This window comes from Microcebus murinus, chromosome 19 (assembly GCF_040939455.1).
Source record: "Microcebus murinus isolate Inina chromosome 19, M.murinus_Inina_mat1.0, whole genome shotgun sequence".
In the NCBI taxonomy this organism is placed as follows: Eukaryota; Metazoa; Chordata; class Mammalia; order Primates; family Cheirogaleidae; genus Microcebus; species Microcebus murinus.
Genome location: NC_134122.1, coordinates 31,449,644 through 31,469,544, shown reverse-complemented (window position 1 = coordinate 31,469,544; position 19,901 = coordinate 31,449,644). Strand labels below are relative to the sequence as shown.

At 57.6% G+C, this 19,901-nt stretch overlaps 1 protein-coding gene across 3 annotated transcripts in view; it reads right to left on the bottom strand.

The window, feature by feature from the left end:
• The window catches only part of LIMK1 (LIM domain kinase 1), a 31,311-nt gene that overhangs the window by 5,979 nt on the left and 5,431 nt on the right, over positions 1-19,901 (bottom strand). Inside the window, exons 1-14 of one of the 3 annotated variants that reach the window (XM_012742210.3) lie at positions 18,329-18,542; positions 15,206-15,344; positions 14,799-14,908; positions 13,088-13,294; positions 9,729-9,834; positions 9,449-9,615; positions 8,550-8,733; positions 7,724-7,810; positions 7,250-7,381; positions 5,468-5,527; positions 4,804-4,869; positions 1,956-2,112; positions 383-438; positions 11-168 (exon numbers count right to left, since the gene is read on the bottom strand). In XM_012742210.3, the coding sequence (XP_012597664.2) occupies positions 11-168; positions 383-438; positions 1,956-2,112; positions 4,804-4,869; positions 5,468-5,527; positions 7,250-7,381; positions 7,724-7,810; positions 8,550-8,733; positions 9,449-9,615; positions 9,729-9,834; positions 13,088-13,294; positions 14,799-14,908; positions 15,206-15,344; positions 18,329-18,378 (1,679 nt within the window). In that variant the 5' untranslated portion in view covers positions 18,379-18,542. Of the gene's footprint in view, positions 1-10; positions 169-382; positions 439-1,955; positions 2,113-4,803; positions 4,870-5,467; positions 5,528-7,249; positions 7,382-7,723; positions 7,811-8,549; positions 8,734-9,448; positions 9,616-9,728; positions 9,835-13,087; positions 13,295-14,798; positions 14,909-15,205; positions 15,345-17,514; positions 17,709-18,328; positions 18,543-19,901 lie in introns of those variants that run through there. The other 2 variants (XM_075995380.1, XM_012742209.2) reach the window with 2 other exon arrangements.

Below are 19,901 nucleotides of genomic sequence, written 5' to 3'. Positions count from 1 at the left end.
CCCCACTCACCTCTTCTCAGGGTCCAGATCACAGCAGCGCACGGTAATAGGGAAGAAGCTCGGGGGGCAGTTTGGGGGGCAGTAGCGGTCCAGGAAGCCTCGCACATTGAGGCCAAAGTCCATGGTGCGGGGCAGGTAGTCAGGGTCTGCGTTCACCCGCCCGATGATCTGTCCGGCACAAGGCCCGGCAGTTAACCCAGGGGGACGGGCAGGTTGCACTGGGCTTGGCTCCAGCCTGACCACCTTTTCCCCCTACGGCCAGGCCACCCCTTGCTGTGGGCAGCCCTGTTCCCAGCCCTGAGGCCCTTGTAGCCCCCCGGCCTGCAGCCTGGGAGCGTGGGGCATGCAGAGGAGCCACCGCCGCCACCCACCCTGGACCTACCTCACACAGGACGATTCCAAAGGAAAAGACATCCACCTTCTCATCATAGCTGCGGCCTGGGCAAAGAAACCGACTATGAGCAGGTGACGCTGTGTCAGAAAGGATGCCAAACGGGTGCCAGGGACCGTCCAGCCGCGGGGTGGGGGTAGGGGGATGCCTTGGCCAGGAGGTCAGGACAAGTGGCAGATGCGAGCCACACCCAGGCTCTGCCACCCATCCTCACCTGGACTGATTCCAGGCATGCCATGAACCCTGTGGTGGCCCCAAAGGACAACCCCTTCAAATCCCCAGAACCTGTGAATATTACTGTATTGGAAAGACAGTCTTTGCAGATGTGTTTAAGTTAAGGATCTTGAGAATCCTGGATCACCCGGGTGGGCCCTAAATGCCACAGCTGGTGCCCTCATAAGAGAGACGGAGAAGACACGCAGAACAGGGGACAAGGCCATGTGCAGACAGGGGCAGAGGCTGGAGTGACGCAGCCACAAGCCCAGGAATGCAGGACAACCAGAGGCTGAGAAAGGCAGGAACGGACTGTTCCCTGGAGGGAGCATGGCCCTGCAAGACTTCAGATTTCCACCCCCCAAACTGACAGACAATAAATTTCTGTTGTTTAAAGTCACTGAGTTTGTAACAATTTGTTACCAGCAGCCTCAGGAAACTGACACAAACTCTCTGAGCCTCAGTTTCCTCCTACGTAAAATGGGAACACTACTACCTACCTGATGAGGTTAAAAACGCTCAGCATAGCCACTGTCATTTACTGAATGCCGAGCAGGTGGTCATGAGCTTCCAAACCCTACGTAACCCTTGCACCTCCCCTTAAAGACAGCGACCACAAAGACTCTTTTATGGGTTAAGCTCCTTGGGGGCCACGTTAACTGCGTCAGCTTGGTCAGTGCTGGTGCTGAGCGGACCCCTGGTCGGCTTGCCCTGAACCTGTGTGTGTCACCTGCCTGTGGAGGGACCTTACAACGTTCACTCTGGGCACACACAGGCCCCTTGACCACTGATGAAAGGGAGTAGAGGAGAGAGGCTCCATGGGAGGCCGAATTACGGCCCTCAAAGACGTCCTGTCCTAATCCCTGGCTCGTGTGCACGTGCGGCCTTACACAGGGCTTTGCAGGCGGGATTAAGTTAAGGGTCTTGGGCTAGAGATGGGGCTGGGTCATCCAGGTGGTCTGATGTCATCGCAGGGTCCTTATCAGAAGGAGGGAAGGAGAGGTGAGGACAGATGCAGAGGCCAGAGAGTAGAGGAGACGCGGCGCTGCTCAGCCTCCCAGAGCCGCAGAAGGAGTGCGGCCCGGCCGCCGCCTTGCCTTTAGCCCAGCGAGGCTGACGCTGGGCTCTGGACCTCCAGAACTGCACGCTGATTTGCTACGTAAGCCATTGAACGTGTGGGAACGTGTCACAGCAGCAACTGGAAGTGAACGCGGGACCCAGAGAGGAACCCGAGGAGTCCAGGAGTGGTCAGGGCTCGGTGGCTGCCGCTCTGCTGGCCCCTGGGCCTCCCTAGGACGGTGTCAGGTGCAGCCCAGGGACCTGGGGCATGGCAGGCGAGGTGTGCACTCACCGTTGATCATCTCGGGCGCCATCCAGTAGGGGTTGCCCACCACGGTGTAGCGCTTTCTGCGGTCTGGCTTCTTGAGGGTCCGCAGGTCCTCGGGCTGAGTCTTCTCGTCCACCATGAGCCTTGCCAGTCCGAAGTCGGCCACCACCACATTCTTGTTCTGGGAGGTGAAGCAGGGTCGCCCTGAGACCCGACGCTGGCACTGCCTGCCCAGCCTGCTCCCGACCAGGGCCCCACGCCAACCCCAGACGCCCGGAAAACACACCTCTGACACCCAGTGCAGGGCGGAACCCCTCTTCCTTCCCCAAACTCTTCTGCTCTTGGCAAATGGAACTTCTGGAAGCAACTGGAAATGCCAGCATGCCCCCGCCACACTGTACCCTCTGCCCCTTCCCACCTGCTCCCCTGAACCACCCTGCTCCCCACCTTCCCTGTTCTCCCTCTGCCCCATCAGGGAACTGGTGCTCCTTGTTTTGGAAAGAAAAACGGGAATTCTGATTAAAGACTGGTCTGGTCTTACATGTGCCATGTCACAGATTTCATTTTTAATTCTCCCAACAACCCGGTGAGGTCTATGTAATTTTTATCCTCATTTTACAGATGAGGGGACTTAGGCTCAGAGAGGTGAAGAAAGTTGCCCAAGGCCACCCGGCTGGTCAGTGACAGCTGGGATTCAAGCCCAGGACTTTGGAGCCCTGGTTCCGCTATCTGAGGTTTGCAGGAGCCGTCCCTGGCCCATTCCGGGCCCCTGCAGGGTGCAGTGCTGACTGCTGCGTCTACCCCAGCGAGACAGAAAACCTGGCTGGGGGGTCCTGAGAGACAAGGGACGGGGACAAAGCCCTAGGCGTCAGGGCCGAGGTAGGAAGCTGGACAAATGCTCCATGGGTCCCGGGGCCAGGCCTGCTTGGGCTTGGTGCTATGGTTTGAATGTTTGTCTTCTCTTAAACTCATGTTGAAACTTCATCTTCAAGGTACAGTCACGTGTCCCTTAAAGATGGGGATATGTTCAGAGAGATGCATTGTTAGGTGACCTTGTTGTCGTGTGAACATCAGAGAGTGTGCTCGCCCAAACCTAGACGGTTCACCCACCATCCACCAGGCCAGACGGTGTAGCCTACTGCTCAGACCACCGTCGTATCCACAGCCCGTCAGTGACTGAAATGTCATTACGTGGTGCATGACTGCAACAGTGGCCAAGAGATGACTGGTCATGAGGGCTCTGCATGGACTAATGGATTAATGGGTTATTGAGGGACCGGGTTAGTTATCACGAGAGCGGGTCTGTTATAGAGCCAGTTTGGTCGTCTCCCATGCACCCCTTGCCATGTGACGCCCTGCACCTCCTTGGGACTCTGCAGAGAGTCCCCACCAGCAAGAAGGCCCTCACCAGAGGCAGCCCCTTGACCTTGGACTTCCCAGCTTCCAGAGCTGTAAGAAAGACATTTCTTTTCTTTATAAATTACACAGTCTCAGGCATTCTGTTATAGTAGCACGGACGAACTAAGACACTTAGTGTCAGGGGCCCTGGTAGTAGCCTGGCCCCTGCTTCCAGCCCAGGGTTGGCCACTGCTGCGAGAACACTGAGGAACAGATAACAGAGATGGCAGGAGGCAGCGCCCTGGCCAGCCGGGGGTCAGGAACAGGCTCCTCCTTGGGGAAGAACCTTGTGCTACATCTGGGAGTGACACAAATGAGGACAGTCACCTACAGAAAGCTCTACAAGGACAGCAGATGGGGGACGGGTTGACCATGTGTCTTGGGCCCACCCCAACCAGGCTGCAGGTAAGCACAGTCCCTCTAGGGACCCATCACCTTAGGTGTAATGCCAGGTGGCAGGCCAGTCATGAGGTCTTTTTTTTTTTTTTTGAGACAGAGTCTCGCTTCATTGCCCAGGCTAGAGTGAGTGCCGTGGCATCAGCCTAGCTCACAGCAACCTCGAACTCCTGGGCTCAAGCAATCCTGCTGACTCAGTCTCCCGAGTAGCTGGGACTACAGGCATGCGCCACCATGCTCGGCTAATTTTTTCTATATATATTCATTGGCCAATTAATTACTTTCTATTTTTATAGTAGAGATAGGGTCTCACTCTTACTCAGGCTGGTTTCAAACTCCTGACCTGGAGCAATCCGTCTGCCTCGGCCTCCCAGAGTGCTAGGATTACAGGCATGAGCCACCGCGCCCGGCCTCGGTCATGGGGTCTTGAATGAGATCCTTGGACCCTCTGCCCCACCTGGGCAGTGGCTCTCAGGCCAGGGTCCACCAGGATTGCTCAAGTGCTGACTCCTGCCCCGTCCCTTTGAGAAGACCTGGGCTCAGGAATCTGCACTTTTAACAAGTACCCCAAGATCTTCTGCTATGGGGCCCACAGACCTGCTATGGAAACAGCTCTAGGGAAGCCAGCAAGGGTGACCATCCGGGATTCTCAGAGGCCCCACGTTGTGGGCAAAGTTCTGGCTGTGCACGGATGGATTTCAGGGACAGGAGAGTTCACAACTCTCAGATTCTCGAGGGATGATCCCTGCTGTGGGATTGAGGCCTTGATGGCCATCCTCCCCCCCACCTTGCCCACCACACTGGCTCGCCCTGCAGCGGCTCCCTGCCTGCCAGACAGTGTGAGCAGACGCCCTGGGAGGCCTGTGAGATCTAGCCTCGCCCCTCTCCGCACTCACAGCCCACTGCTTCCCACAGCGCCTGGAGGCTCCCGGCGCTTCCTTGGACATGCACTCCACAGCAGCAACTCATCACTTCCTGAACGTCACACCTCAGGGCCTTAGCACGTGCCATTCTTGCCGCTGGAAACTTCCTGCCGGCTCCCCCCTTGTCCAGCCACGCAGATACCCAGGCAACTCACCTCTCGGACCAGGCAGTTGTGCGAGTTGAGGTCCCGGTGGATGATGTTCATGGAGTGGAGGTAGGCCTGGGGGGAGGGCGGAGGTCAGGAGGTGGCAGCTCCCCTTTCCCCACCTGGCCAGGCCAGTTGGGGGTACTCTTCCCACTCTCCATCTGAGCCCCTCTGCCTGCTTTCAAAGCTTCCTTGTGGGTTCTGCTTGGCGATTCCTCGTGGGATTTTAGGTTAGTGGCAGAGAATATTTTTATTTATTTTTTTATTTTTACTTTATTTATTTATTTTTTTTTGAGACAGAGTCTCACTTTGATGCCCAGGCTAGAGTGAGTGCCGTGGCATCAGCCTAGCTCACAGCAACCTCAATCTCCTGGGCTCAAGCAATCCTCCTGCCTCAGCCTCCCGAGTAGCTGGGACTACAGGCATGCGCCACCATGCCCGGCTAATTTTTTCTATATATATTAGTTGGCCAATTAATTTCTTTCTATTTTATAGTAGAGACGGGGTCTCGCTCTTGCTCAGGCTGGTTTCGAACTCCCGACCTCGAGCAATCCTCCCAGAGTGCTAGGATTACACCTTGGCCTCCCAGAGTGCTAGGATTACAGGCGTGAGCCACCGCGCCCGGCCCAGAGAATATTTTTATATGTGGGGTCGGGTCGCCCGGTTCACTCACCATCCCTGACGCGATGTCCTTGGCGAAGCTCACCCTCTGACTCCACGGGTACTGGCTGTCCTGGGGGCGGAGAGAGGATGGGCAGGGTGGAGCCAGTGGGGCTCCAGAGGCAGGGACACTTGCGTGAGAGACAGGCAGGAGGGGGCAAGTGTCCTAGACCAGTGGTCCCCAACATTTTTGGCACCAGGGACCAGTTTCATGGAAGACAATTTTCCACAGACTGAGGGTGGGAGGGTGGAGTGTCATGGGTGGGGGAGATGGGAGGTCAGGCAGTGATTTGTGGCCCGTTTCCTAACAGGCCATAGTCCGGTACTGGGCCACAGCCCAGGGGTTGGGGACCAGAGTCCTAGAGAGGCTGGTGGCTCCCTACCAACTCTCTTTGGCACCGCCAACTGTCTGCCTCTAGGACCCGGTGACTCCCCACTAACTCTCTTTGGCACCGCCAACTGTCTGCCTCTAGGGCCCGGTGACTCCCCGCTAACTCTCTTTGGCACCCCCAACTGTCTGCCTCTAAGGGGTGTGGGTGAACAACTCGAAATGTCATTTTCTAACAGAACCGATTTCAAACACTAAGGGGGGGATATTCCTCTATAGCTCCCAATCTGCCTCCTCTGAGGAAAAAAGCTATATTTATCTCCTACAGAAATCCTATCTTTTCAGGTTTTTAGAAAAATCTGAGCCTACTTTCACAGACAGGCAAGAGATAGCAGGGCCCAGCGAGGTCACCTGCAGAGCTGCGGTGCCGGGTCACACCAGGATAACGGGGCTTTGGGTGCCAATCATTTGGGGAGCCGCCTCATTCTCTAACCCCCTCCCCTTGGAGACTTCAACTGAGAGGGTCGGAGCATCAGAGCCTATTAAAGATTCAGAGATGTAGTTAGGAAGCCTAACCTGGCGTAGCCTAGTGTTTCTTTCTTTCTTTTCTTTTTGAGACAGGGTCTTGCTCTGTTGCCCGAACTGGAGGGCCGTGGCGGCATCATAGCTCACTGCAGCCACTGACTCCTGGGCTCAAGAGATCCTCCTGCCTCAGCCTTGAAGTAGCTGGGACTACAGGTGCACACCACCACACCTGGCTAATTGGTCTCGCTATGTTGCCCAGGCTGGTCTTGAACTCTTGGCCTCAAGCAAAGCCCAGTGTTTCTAAATCGTCCTTGACCATAGAACCTGTCCGGTGAAGTTAGACCTATCAGCAGCCCACGGGTCCCACACCTTGGGAAATACCAGGTAATCCACCCTGAGGAAGTGAGGACGCAGAGGAAGGGAACACGATCGCATGGCCTCAGAGTGGTACTGAAGTGGGGCCAGCAGGGGGCTGGATCCCAGGACACTGCCCAGTGTGGGTGCTGCACGGCTGCCCTCCCAGCATTTTATTTCTAAAGAAGGACTTGTAATTTTACCCAAATCCTTAAAGAAAGCTCTGACTACGGAACATGTTCAATGGTAAAAATGATTAGGTTTTGCCAGAAGCGAAACCGAGGCCCACCAAGGACCGTAACTGGAGGGGCCTTTGACCGGCTGCAGGTGCGGCAGGCTCTGGCTCACCCAAAACTGCCTATGCGGCCCCTCCCCTCGGAAAAGCCGCCCCTCTCCAGCTCCTTCCTGGCTTTGGATGCTCCACTATTCAGTTGGGAATTAGGATTCAGATGGCCTTTGAGACCCCTAAGGCCAATCCCCACTGGAGAGCGGAGGAAGACTGAGACCCAGAGAGGGCGCTGCCTTGCCTGGGGCCACACAGCAGGGGTGGCTGGGACAGTGTGGCAGGTGGGGCCCCTAGAGACTCACCATACTCTTGATGATGCCCCGCAGGGTGCCCCCCTTGATGTACTCAGTGATGAAGTTGAGCCTCTTGTCCTTGTAGAGCACCCCGATGAACTTGAGCACGTTGGGGTGCTCCAGGCACCGCATGACCTTCACCTGGCGGCACACAAACAGGCTGGGCCCAGCTCGGCCTGATCTGAGCGGAGTCTGCCCCTGCCTCTTCCTCCCCTCACAATGGAGGCCACGGCCTGCCCCACTGAGGGGGAGCCCAGGGCCCCTCCCTCCACCACGCCCCAGCCGCTGAGCTCCTTGCAGGGCTTGCTCTCACCCCCTCGGGCCTGTTCCCCCTCGCCCTCCAGGCAGGTGCTGTCTCTCCTTTCAAAGCGTGGCTGGAGTGTCACATTGTCACATCCTCCCCCGGGACACTGTGTCTCAACGGGGGAGAGGACGGGGCCCAGGAGTGTGGCCCGGAGGGACGTGCGAGCTCTGCTCACTGACCTCCTTGAGGAACGTCCTCTGCGTCTCCTCATCGAACCGGATCAACTCCTTCATCACCATCACCTCGCCAGTCTCTCGATGAGTCACCTGCGTAGGGGACACAGGGGCGTGAAGACTTGGGACCTGTAAGCCCTCCTTTGGGAAGCCCCCAGGACAGCCAGGGAGACCTGCAGATGGCTTCATGCTCTTTGGCCCCTCCTGAGATGCTCCCCGTCACCCTGGGGGTGGGACGCATTATGCTGGTACACCTGAGGACACTGAGGGTCTAAGAAGTTCCCTAACAGGGCCAAGGTTACCCGGCTGGCAGGGAAGGAGGGTTGCTGGCACCTAGGTCCAGGACCCCCTGACCAGGGCCAGCTCCCTACTCTGCTGGCCTGTCTCCTGGAGGTCAAATGGTGGTCAACCAGGGCCCCTTTGCCTGGCCAGGGGACCAGGGACAAGGCTGGGGACCCTGGGCCTGTCTGGATATTTGGATAGCCCAGTCACAGCCAGGTGACATCACAACCAGGGAAGGGCTCATGTCCCTGCTTGGGGGGCAGGGAACCCAGAGGCCACAAAGGGGTGGCATTGGGCTCATGTGGGCTCCGGGGATGGGGACTTCCAGTCTGGGCTGCCCTGCCCACCCATACCGCAACCTGAGGGGCTGCCCTCCCCCTAGAGTTTTAGTCTATCTCCCTCTAATCAGCTGAATAAGGCCAAGGTGGAGGAGAGAGCACTCGCCGGGGAGTCTAGAAGCCAGGTCCCCCTTCCACCATGCAGCCACTGATGGACGGCTGAGCCTCAGTCCAGACCACCCACCCTCACCACCGTCAGGCACACGCTGTACCTTGATGGCCTGGCCGAAGCAGCCCTTGCCCAGCACCTCCCCATGGATGAGGTCCGACGGCCGGAAGATGCGGTGTGGCCGGCAGACCACGCGGAGGGACTCAGAGCGGCCCTGGTCCTTGCGCTGGGCGGCGGGGGAGCCCAGGGAGCCGGCACCCGGGGACCTGTCGATGCTGCGGCTCCTCCTGGGGAGGCACAGAGGGCCCAGTGCTATGGGGGGGGGCGGCACCCAGCCAAGGCCCCGCCCCTCTCCTCCCTGCCTGCCACACCCCCACCCACGCCAGCCTGTGCACCGTCACCCTGTGCGCCCTCCTGAGAAGGTCCTAAGTCTGCCCCCTCATCCTGGGCCCCAGCCCAGAAGGTGTCCCTCCATAAAGTTATCACCAGGAGTCCCCGAGAAGGTCCAACAGTATGTGGAGTGAGGACCAGGCCACCTCTGGGTTTTTAACTCGTGCCTTCTCCCCACTCCTCCCAGCCTCAACAGGCTATGGGACCCTCGGACCCCACTGCCAGGACCACTGCAATGGCCTACCTGCTGCCTCTGCTTTCCAGTGACCCCACCGCAAGTCCCTCCCACACAGGACCAGAGTGGTCTTTGTGAAACACATCACTTTGCTATGACACCCTTTCAGGGGGCCCATGATGGATGGGACAAAGCCCAAATACCCGGGCCACACTGACGCCCTGCATTCGCTTCACCTCGGAGCCCAGCCCCCCATCATCCCTATTCACCACTCTGGAAGCACTCTGGAATTCTGCCAGGGGAGCTATCTCCCTCATTTCCCTACCTCTCACTGCCTTCCCTCCTTTAGTCCCCAGCACCTCATGTTGTTCTGCAGGGTGGCCCCCAGGGCCCGGCCAGGGAAAGCACCCAGCTCACCCAAGGGCAGGCCAACTTACAGGATGGGTTTCTGCCGGGCAGAACTGCCCGCCTCCCCGCTGGGGGTGTGAGCCGGGGAGCACAGGGGGCTGGTCTCAGGTCCCGGCCCATGGCCTAGTGTGTCGTGGGGATCGTGCTCAAGGGTCAGCTGGAGCAGGCGGCTGGTTTCCTGGATCAGCAGGTCGATCTGGGGAGAGCAGGTACACATGTGAGCTGGGGCCTCCCCCATGGGGGTGGTGCAGGTGCAGGCAGAGACCAGGCGCGAGGGTACCACTGCCATGCTTGCCCCAGGACCCTTACCTCGTCCAGGGGCACATTCCGGATGGGTGTGCCATTGATCTCCAGGATCCGGTCTCCCACGTGGATGGAATTCTTCACATCGGGGCTCATGCATCCCGGGTCCACTCTGTGAGTAGAGCAGTGGTCAGGCCAGTGCCTGCCTGTCCCCTGGAGCCCCAACAAAAAACCAAAGCCAAGGGGACCAGACTAGGGGTGAGATGGACTCTGTAATCGATTAGTGATGTCTGTCACAGGTGCGGATAGAGAAATATGGCACACCTATAGGTATTAGCCACCTACACTAGATGTTCAGCAGCTCCCATTCGACAGAACGTTGTCTCCACCATGGAGGGCAGACCTAGCCTTCCAAATGCCAGGTATGCGTGGGGCACACAAGCCTCAAACGATGGGTCCTATAAGAGTCCGGATCCACTGGCTTCTGACCTGACTCCCAAATTCGCCCTGCGAGACCAAACCTCCCACTTCTGCTGACTTGGCAGCCTGCTCTGAGCTACAGCTGCAGGGTAGAGACAGGCAAGACGCCCTCAATTAGCTGGCCATAAGCTAAGTCACAAAAAGGCCTGTCTGCCAAATTTACTTGCTTCTTTTAACTCTTTGGTGTTAGTTACCTGGGTTTCATAAAAGGCTTTTAGGGAGAGTTCACTCTGTCTCTGCCTCGTTCCCTGAGATGGGAAGGGGCTGGGGATAAGGCAGACAGGAGACTCGGAGCTTTAAGAAAAACAGATTCATAAAAATTCTCCATCATCAAGACTGTTTTCTCACGCGGGGGAGCAGCTCTCCCCTATGGTAGGCAGCTAACTGATGAACGCAGGAGGAAAAACAGAGCTCGGAAGCCACCATTTCCGCCACCGCCGTAATACCGGCTACAGGCGAGACTCATCAATACATGCTAAAACCATCTGCTGAAAGGTTTCTGGGAACAGGATATGAACAGACTCGAATCTCACAAATGGCTTATTGATTACAGAGGGGGGGAAAAAGCCTTTATAATAGAGAAAACTAACCAAGCAATCAAAGTTAACATCCCCAGTAAAGGGCACGCTGACATCATATGTCTCCCGGCAACATGCAGTTGGAGGACACAGCGTCGCTTGCGTGGTGTCAGGCCAAACACGCAGCACAGAAATCTAACCACCAGGAGACATCGGTCAAACCCAAATGCGGGGACGTCTTACTTAACAACTGGCCCGTGCGTTTCAAAAATGTCAAGGTTGTAAAAGACGATGAAAAGCTGAGGAAGTGTTACTGATCAAAAGAGACTGAAGAGATGTTGACAGTTAGATGCAACGTCCAATCACGGCTGGATCCCGGCTGGGGTGAGCTGCTACAAAGGCGGCATTGAGACAGCTGGCAATAGTTGAATGTGGACGGTGCACGAGATAATGGCATCAATGTTAAATTCCCTAAATGTGGCAACTGTACTGCAAAGTACAATTGATCATCGGTAAGAGAATGCCCTTGTTTTCACAGGAACGTCTGAAGTATTTGGTGGGGGGAAGAGCCAATGTGGCCTGCAACTGACTCTCAGATAATTAGTAAATATTATGATAACCACATGTACATACATGTGTATGTGCAAATACAGGCAAGACTGTGTACACAGACGTATATACAGGGAGATACACTATACCCCCTAACTGTGGCAAAAAGTTAAAATTGGTGAACCTAGGTGAAAAGTGTATAGGTATTTATTTATGGGTATTTATATGTACTTATTATTTTAGCAAATTTTCTGTAAGTTTGGAAAATTTCATTATAAAAAGCTGAAAAAAAAAACAAAGAATGTGTTTTCATGGATACAGGCTTCACATGGCTATAGCCTTAAAGACGTATTCCTTCGCCTCTCTGTGTCTCCTCCCTCGGTCTCCTGCTGAGGCACCAGGGGGCTGGGCCCAGACAAATTAAACTTTCCCTAAAATGCTGCTATAAACCAAATGACAAGCAGTCCATTAAACCTACTTTAAAACAGACAAGTAAATCTTTGGCAAGCTGGGCTGCTTCCAAGAAGGGTGTGGCTCTTTGCAGAAATTACTGGGATGTTCCAGATGTTAGCTGGAAAGAATGCTCACCCAGTGAGACGGTCAGGGAGACGTGGTCACTCACTCTCTTCATTTCTAAAATTCTGCCTGGTTTTTGGGGACCAGCGGGGGCCTCTAGGAGGCCCTTCCCAGGCCCTCTGGTAAGAGCTCTTGGTCTGGAAGTTCCCTCATCTCTCTCTTGCCAGCCTGTCTGCTCACTGTATACACAAGGCAGCTGCTGGCTGGGCTGATGTCGAGGTGGGGGTGGGGACACACAGTCCGGGCCAGTGTCACCTTCCTTCCCCAGTGCCACCTTCTTATCTCACCGTTGCCTGCGCGGTGCCCGGTACCCAACAGGCACACGAGAAACATTCACTGAATCAAGTGGAAGCTGGCACTCGGCTCCTATGGCCAGAAGTGGGGACACAGGACACTGTTAATACTTCTCAAGGTGTCAGTGGACGCCCAGGAGAAATCTTAGAAGGGTCCAAGGTGTCAGATTCCATCATTGTTCAGACCGACTCCAGAATCCGGAGAGGAGGAAGGAGCTGCTCAAAGTGACGCTGCGTGTTAATAACTGACTCTCTAACCTTTACCCCTTCTTGTCTCTCAGATCTTTTCTGCATGCTCTAGAATTTTCTGCAGGGACGATCTGCGGGTATCAAATCTTAGTTGTCTGCCTTAACGTGTTATTTTACCCTCATTCTTGACAGATTTTTTTTTTTTTATAAAGTGGGGAATTCTCAATCTTGGCTTGAGGATTTTTGAACCATCCATGCATGAGCATTTGGTTTGGAAATCTGAGTTGAAAATTTCTCCGATAAGACTTCTCCCTCACCCTCATCTTGTTTAGGTTCAAATCAGATGGTTTACTGTACAGTTCTGGGGTGGGGTTATGGGTGGTGTGGTTTATTTCTCGTTCGCCCTGAGAACGCTTTGGGGTCCCAGCTTTATGGGGAGGAGGCAGTCCCCTTATTAGACTGGCTTCCTCGGCCCAGCCCTGGAAAGACTTGCAAACTGAAGCAATTTCATTGGAAGCAATTTTATTCCACCCTCAAGGCAAAGCTGCCTTTGGTGTTCTGCTGCCGACCTGGGGGCCCTCCCTCCCTCACCTGCCACCTGGCCCCTCGCCTGGTTACTCTTCTTTTGTGTCAGATCATGCACAGGCTAGAGAAACTGTTTTTATATTTTCCCTGGCATTTGTAATGGTTTAATGACCTGACCAGGCGCCTGGTGTACCGGGTTGTCAGAGCTGGGCTCCATCTGCACCCAAACTCTCCCCCATTCGCAGGGCCCCCAGCCCCGGTGTCTGCCGCCTGCCCTGTTGGGGCGGCCACTCACCCCTGGACGCGGACGGTGTGGGAGTGCTCGGTGCCGCAGCCTGGCAGGCCGTGAGGGGGGTCGATGGAGACGGAGAGGCCGCGCTTGCCATGCGATGAGGCTGGGATGGACACTAGGGTGACCGTGTGCGGCAGGTGGGAGCCAGGGGAGTCGGGCAGGATCTGCTCGATGACAGGGGTCACCACGGTCTGGTAGTAGCAGTGCCCGCTGCAAGAGCCGCCGGCCCAGCGGGAGGGAAGAGTGGGAAGAAAAGAGCGTCAAGACAGTTACCTGCACCAGTGCTCCCCAGCCCCTGGCCCCAGGCCCTTGACCCCTTCCTCTTCCTCTCCTGCTCCCATGGGAGGACGGGGAGCAGGAACCAAGCCTGCCCCCTGGCCCTTGCCCCTCTGAGTCACTGAGTAGAGGGTTTATCTACTCTCCACCAGGCTGTGAGATGGCCAGGACAGGCCTGGGGACAAATCCAGTTCAGGAGGAAGTCATTAAAAGCCCATCTGGGATCAAGCCACGCTGTCCTCTAATCCAGCCCTATCAGTGTTGTGTAAGAGAGAATTTATCTGGTCTTCATCCCTGGTTCCTGGGAGAGAGACTCTAAGCCCTTGGAATAGGCGTAAGTTTGCTCTTCCAGAGCCCCTCGGACCACATGAGTTTATGCTAATGAAGTGACTCGGATGGGTCCCCCTCCCACCGTAAAGACCAGCCCTGTCATTACAGGGTGGGGACTCTCAGCCAGCCTGAGCTCCAAGGAGGGGGGCTAGAGCCAGAGTTTAATCATGTGGCCGATGAGTCAATCAACTGGGACCATATAATGAAACCCCAATAAAAACCGGGTGCCGAAGTCAATGAAGCCTCCCGCCTGGTGAACACACTGGTGTGCCAGGGAAGGAAGGGACGCGTCTCTTCGTTTGGCTGGTCCTGGCTGTATCCTTCGCAATAAAATATAATCCCAAGTGTAGGCTTTCCTGAGTTCTGCGAGTCCTTTAGCAAATTAGCAAACTTGACAGGTTCGAGGGAATCCCTGAATTTGCACCAGTCAGTCCAAAGTGCAGAAATGGCCTAGGGACCCCTGAACTTGCAGCTGGCGTGTCAAGTGGGGGCAGTCTTGTTAGGGACAGGGTCCTTAGTCTGTGGGGTCTGCACCAGCCCTGGCGGTGTCAGAATGGCACCGCAGTCAGATATGGGTAAGAAAGCTGATGTTTGGCTGGGCGCCGTGGCTCACGCCTGTAATCCTAGCACTCTGAGAGGCTGAGGCAGGAGGGTCGCTCAAGGTCAGGAGTTCAAAACCACCCTAAGTAAGAGCGAGACCCCGTCCCTAATAGAAAGAAATTAATTGGTCAACTAAAAATATATAGAAAAAATTAGCCAGGCATGGTTGCGCATGCCTGTAGTCCCAGCTACTTGGGAGGCTGAGGCAGGAGGATGGCTTGAGCCCAGGAGTTTGAGGCTGTTGCAAGCTAGGCTGACGCCATGGCACTCTAGCCTGGGCAACAGAGACTCTGTCTCAAAAAAAAAAAAAAAAGAAAGCTGATGTTTGAGGCTATCTCAGTCCTACTGCTGTGTCTTCTTTCTCTGTCACTTTCACACCGTGGAGGGGCAGGGTGCTGTGAATATTTGTCCCCAACCCTCAACCCATGGGGAGGGCACGGGGCCTGCGTACGGGGGCGGGGCAGTGCCCTTGCAGACCTGTGACACGGGAGGGCTGCCAGGCACTCACCAGTACAGCTTGGAGTGCTCCACCAACGTGTAGGTGTCGCCGTCGCCGATGAAGGTCCCACACGTGAGGCAGATGAAGCACTCGGGGTGGTACTTCAGCTCCCCAGCCACCTGGCGGGGTGGGGAGACAACCCAGCTCAGTGGCCCCTTCAGCCCTCGTAGCTGCCCTCCCCAGCCTCCCCCCAGATAGGCAGCCCCAAATAGACTGCGGGGACCTGGCTCTGTTGACCCAGACAGAGCGGGCTCCACAGACGGGGGCTGAGGGGTTCGCACAGACAGTCCAGCGCAGGCAGTATGGGGGGGGGAACCAGGGACCAGCAAAAAGGTGACCAAGAGACCTGGAGTATGATGCCCGTGAGGACACACGCATCCCCAACTCCAGGTGCGGTGCGGGGGAGGGGCACTCACCATGACCAGCCCCTTGGTGATGTGCTCCGAGCACCCGTGGCAGGACTCGCCGTAGCGGGCCCAGTAGTCCTTCTTGCAGAAGAGCTGCCCATCCTTCTCGTAGTACTGGTGCGACAGGGAGGCGCTGCATTCACAACACCTGGTGGACAGGGGCGGGGCTGAGGGCTGCACCCCTCCCACACACACACCTAGGGCCTGTCCTAGTCTACAGACACCTTCCTAAGAATTAGAAAAAGGTGGGTCCTCTGGGCGGAAGCAATCTGTGCTGGGGCCCTGGGCTTGGCAAGTGGAGCGAGGGATGGATTCAGTCTGCCCTGGCCGGTCGGCCGGTGTCTCTGGAGCAGTGCACAGCCTGCACAACCCCCCAGCAGCTCTGCACCCAGAGTATCCGGTCCACCTGCAAGCCCGTGGGCGAAGGGTGCTTCTCATCTGAGGTCTTGTCACTTGTCCTGCATGGAAGATGGCCCAGAGAGGGCAGGCACCCTGCTCTTGGCCATCAGCCAGGTGGAGGGAGGAATGGAAGCTGGGAGCCCATGGTCCAGGTGGTGGGATGGGCACCACTCTTCTGGTCTCGTCGCTTCTTCCTGCTCCTCCCCCGGCACTGCGGAGGCAGCTCAGGCCTGCCAGCGCTGTGAAGAAGCACTGAGCATGGCACCTTCACCTTTTCTTGGTTAAATGTACTTAATCCTCACAGGCCACCAAGAGAAGGGCATGGCTGTCCTCATGCTAGAGATGCGGCAGATAATTCTCGGGGGCTCTAAACTGCCCGAGGTCCATAGATGGGCGCCACAGGCCCGCAGAGCTACGCCCTGTTCCTGACACGAGGTGGGAGTTCCGCTCAGTACACACTAATCAGGGTCACAGTCAAGACAAGTCCTAGACCCCAGCAGCCCTACAGGTGCTGCCAGTGACGAGAAAGGGGTTCAGGGGACAGCTCAGCACACCTCTTACCCCCACCAGAGCATTAGAATCCACGTTCCCTCAGAAAAGCAGATCGGAGCAGAATGCCCAGTGTGCAAGGTTGTCACTGCCAGGGTCCCCCTGCCCCACCACTAGGGGCTACCAGGAGGCCTGGCTGGTGGGGCCCCTGTAGGGCAGATGGGGAGAGATGACACAGGGGCCTCTAGGTGCCACGCACAGGTCAGGAGCTAGACCTACAAGCCTGGCTTCTTCCCACCCAAGTATCCCGGAAGACTGGGGACCAGCAGCCCTGCCGAGTCAGGATGAGCAAACGCAAACACAGTCCCCAGTGAGCCTGCAGGGGCACGAGCCGCCCCCGCGCCCCCCCAGGTTCTGGAGCCAACTCAGGGGCCTGCGCACGGGCTCGGCATGTCTGGCCAGGGTACAGATCTATGCAGAAAATAGGGTAGGCCTGTTTTGTTCTGTAAAATTTGGATTTGGTCAAAAGGCTGCACTCAAGAATCCAGAAGGCCACATGTGACCGGCCCCAAGGCCGGAGGTTCCCTACCCCTGGGCTAGGGGATCTGTCCAGTTCTGCCATGGTTTGGGTGCTCTGGGTTACACAGGGGCAGGAGTGCCCAGGCTCTATAGGGCCACAGTCCAGGAGAGAGGCGGGCAGGACAGGCTGGGACCTGGGTGAGACAGCCCTTCCCCCATACTGCCAGGGAACCCTCCACCACGCTGGGGCCTGCACAGGGCATCACTCGTGGACTACTTGCCAACCCACTGGAACCAAGGACTAGGGCTGGGGAGAGGTGGAGGGCAGCAGCCAGGGAGCTAGCAGGACACTGTCCCTTTAAGAGGATCCAGCCAGTTCCCCTTTGTCTGGGGGCCTAGGGGGAGGGGCTGAGGGCAGAGTTGGGGGAGCACAAAATGATGAAACCCAGATTCAGAAGCACAGGGTGGGGGTGTCTCCAGGAAGGGGGCCAGAGCTCCTCCGCAGGGGTGGGGGGTGGGTTCTGCTGGCCGCAGGTGACGTCATGGCCACAGCTGTGGGGTGGGGAGATCCCCGCAGGCTGGGAGGGGGGACGGCTGCGCCTCCCAGAAGGCTCTAACCTAAAGGGACAGAAGGGCGGCCAGGCCAGGCCCCCTCGGACCAGCGAGATTCGCTTCTTGCCCTCACACCAACCACACACAGGAGTGTCCCCCTCCGAGCCAGGCTTCAAGAGGCTGGGCCCTGCCTGCCCCTCTGGTGGGGGCTGGGTGCTTGGGAGCAGCCACCCCCACCTGGGGAGGGAAAGCTCTTCTCCCTCATGGCAACTCCGACTCCCCCGTCCCTGTCCCCATCCTTGCTCGCACACTCATCACTGCTGTGCACTCGCAGCCTGGATGGCCGGGCAGTGACTCACCCAAGGGCTCCGCCGGTGCAGTCAGCTCCCCTCCCGGTCACCACTTCCTTGAAGCCTGCACCACCCACCTCTGTCTGCCCACAGTCTCCACCAGTAACCTGCCTGCTCTCTGCGTCCCAGGCGGGGCATCCACAACGCCTGTCCCAGAAGAGTACACGGCGTCCCTGGGGGACAGGCATGCACCATGGGCTCAGTACCCTCGGCTGCCTGGGCTCACGCAGGGACCCTGTGGCTGGCACTCGGGGCCTCGGTGGCCCTTTGCTGACAGAAGGCACTGACCCTGCCCGGCCCCTCCCCGCCAGCCCCACGTCCCGCCAGGAGCCAGAGGAGGCAGGTGGCGTAGGACAGGCCTGACTCTTTGGGGTGCCCCACACAGACCACCTGTCCTGTGAAGGATGTCACAGGAGGCGTACCAGGTGTTGAGGCCGTGTAGAGCTGCCCCAGGGCCAGCCTGGGAGGAACTCCGGGGGAGAGCTGTCCCCGACCCTACTACAGGGTGCCCCTCCCTGAGAGCAGGGAGGACAAAGCCAGGCATGGGCAGGAGAGGAGGAAGGCACAGCAGAGGAGGCTAGCTGGGCTGGGAGGCAGGCTGCCCTCTGCCCGGGGCCACATCCCTGGACACCAGGGGTGCAGAAGGAGCAGCTGGAGGACCAGCCTCAGGGGGAGACTACGCCAGAAGGGCCAGAAGCTTCGGCAGCGGCCGAGAGTTTCGGTTCTGCCCCACAGCCGGGACCAGGTGGCTCTGCCCTGTCGTGGCCTTCAGCCGGGCCTCACACCAGGGGTCTGGGATGGGGGGAGGGGACTTTCTACTTACTTAGCCCCTCTGAGGAGGCGCCTTCTTCTCAGGGCTGAGGCCAGCAGCATCCTTGGCAGCTAGGTCAGGGGGTCCCGGAGGCCTGTGGGAGTGCAGGGGTGGCCGGACCAGCCGCTTCCCCATCCTACTCCCAGGGCTCGGGATTGGAGGCCGCAGAGGGTGGGGCCAGCGTGGCCACACCGCATGGGAGGAGGATGCAGCCATGTGGGGGCGAAAGGACTTGGTCTGAGGCTGCAACAGGAAGCAGCTGAAGACCTGCTGCTCAGCTTTGGTGCAGGGGGAGGGAGGGGCCCAGCATCTGACCCCGGGCGGGGAGGCTGCGGTGGCCTCTTCCCTGCACCGGGGGATAGGTCCGCTGCACATGCCCCAGCCTCTGCCTTGGCAAATGCATTGAGTGCTCAGGCCTCTCTGGGGACAAGGACAGCTCAAAAGCAGCTGCCTCTTCCAGTGCTCCCAACGGGACAGAGGTCGATTTCCCATGGACAGTTTGTCCTCCTCACCTAAAAGGTCCCAGGAATAAAGAGAGGCTGCATCCCGGACCAGGCTCGGACCCCTCCTCACCCAGGGCCAGTCCCCCCAGCCTCCAGGGCAACACTGCCACAGCTCTGGCAGCCCCAGGGCTTGTGCACGGAGGCCTCTGGGAGGGGACCTTGCCAAGGCAGCAGCAGGTAAGGTGAGCCTGGGCCACTCTGGGCCTGGCCAGAATCTTCGGGGAGGGAGGTGGGGCCCACAGGGGTGGAGTGTCAGCACAGAGAAAAGGGCAGGCCCTGGGGTGACAACCTGCAGTGTTAATGCCGGGGCACCCACGGGCCCGCAGCAACTGCCCCACTCTACATGGTGGGGGAGGGGTGACCTTCTTCTCCAGGCAGCACCTGCTCCCGGCTCAGTGCTCCTACAGGCCACCTGTCATAGCACCTGTGGCCCTTCCTGTCCTACCAGCCTGGGACATCTTCAAGGGCAGGAGCCTCGGGATGGGAGCAGTGCTCAGGTTATGAGATTCAAAGAAGCACAGCCAAGGACACCTTCCACAGGACCCATAAGGCCCCCGGCCCGGCGGACTCCACTCCAGCACGCTGGCCCCTCACTGTTCCGGGCATGCCAAGCAAACTCTGCCTCAGGGCCTTTGCACATGCTCCTCCTAGATCCTCTAAGCCTTTGCCCTTTAATTTCCCACTTAAACTTCACTCCCTAGCGTGCTAGCTCCCCAGCCCCTGACGGCGCATGTGTTCACTGCCTGTCTTGCCCACTAGAAGGCAGGGACCCTGCTGGTCTGGGAGGGGCAGGCCAGACCTATGGTTATGTTATGCCTTGGGCTCTGAGTCCTGACTCTACTCCTCACCCACAGTGAGACTCTTGCCAAGTGACTGAACTCAGTTTCCTCACCTGCAAAATCACTTTAATAAACAGCACCCCCACTTCATGGGTTGTCGTGAGGGGGGCTAGTGTGGAGTAGCTGCTCCATAATTATTTTAGAGTGACTGGCTTAGGGACCCTAGGAGATTCTGATAGGAAGGGCACGCAGAGGGACATGATGGTGGGTGTGTAGCAATCGCTGGGCCACCTCCCTGTACCA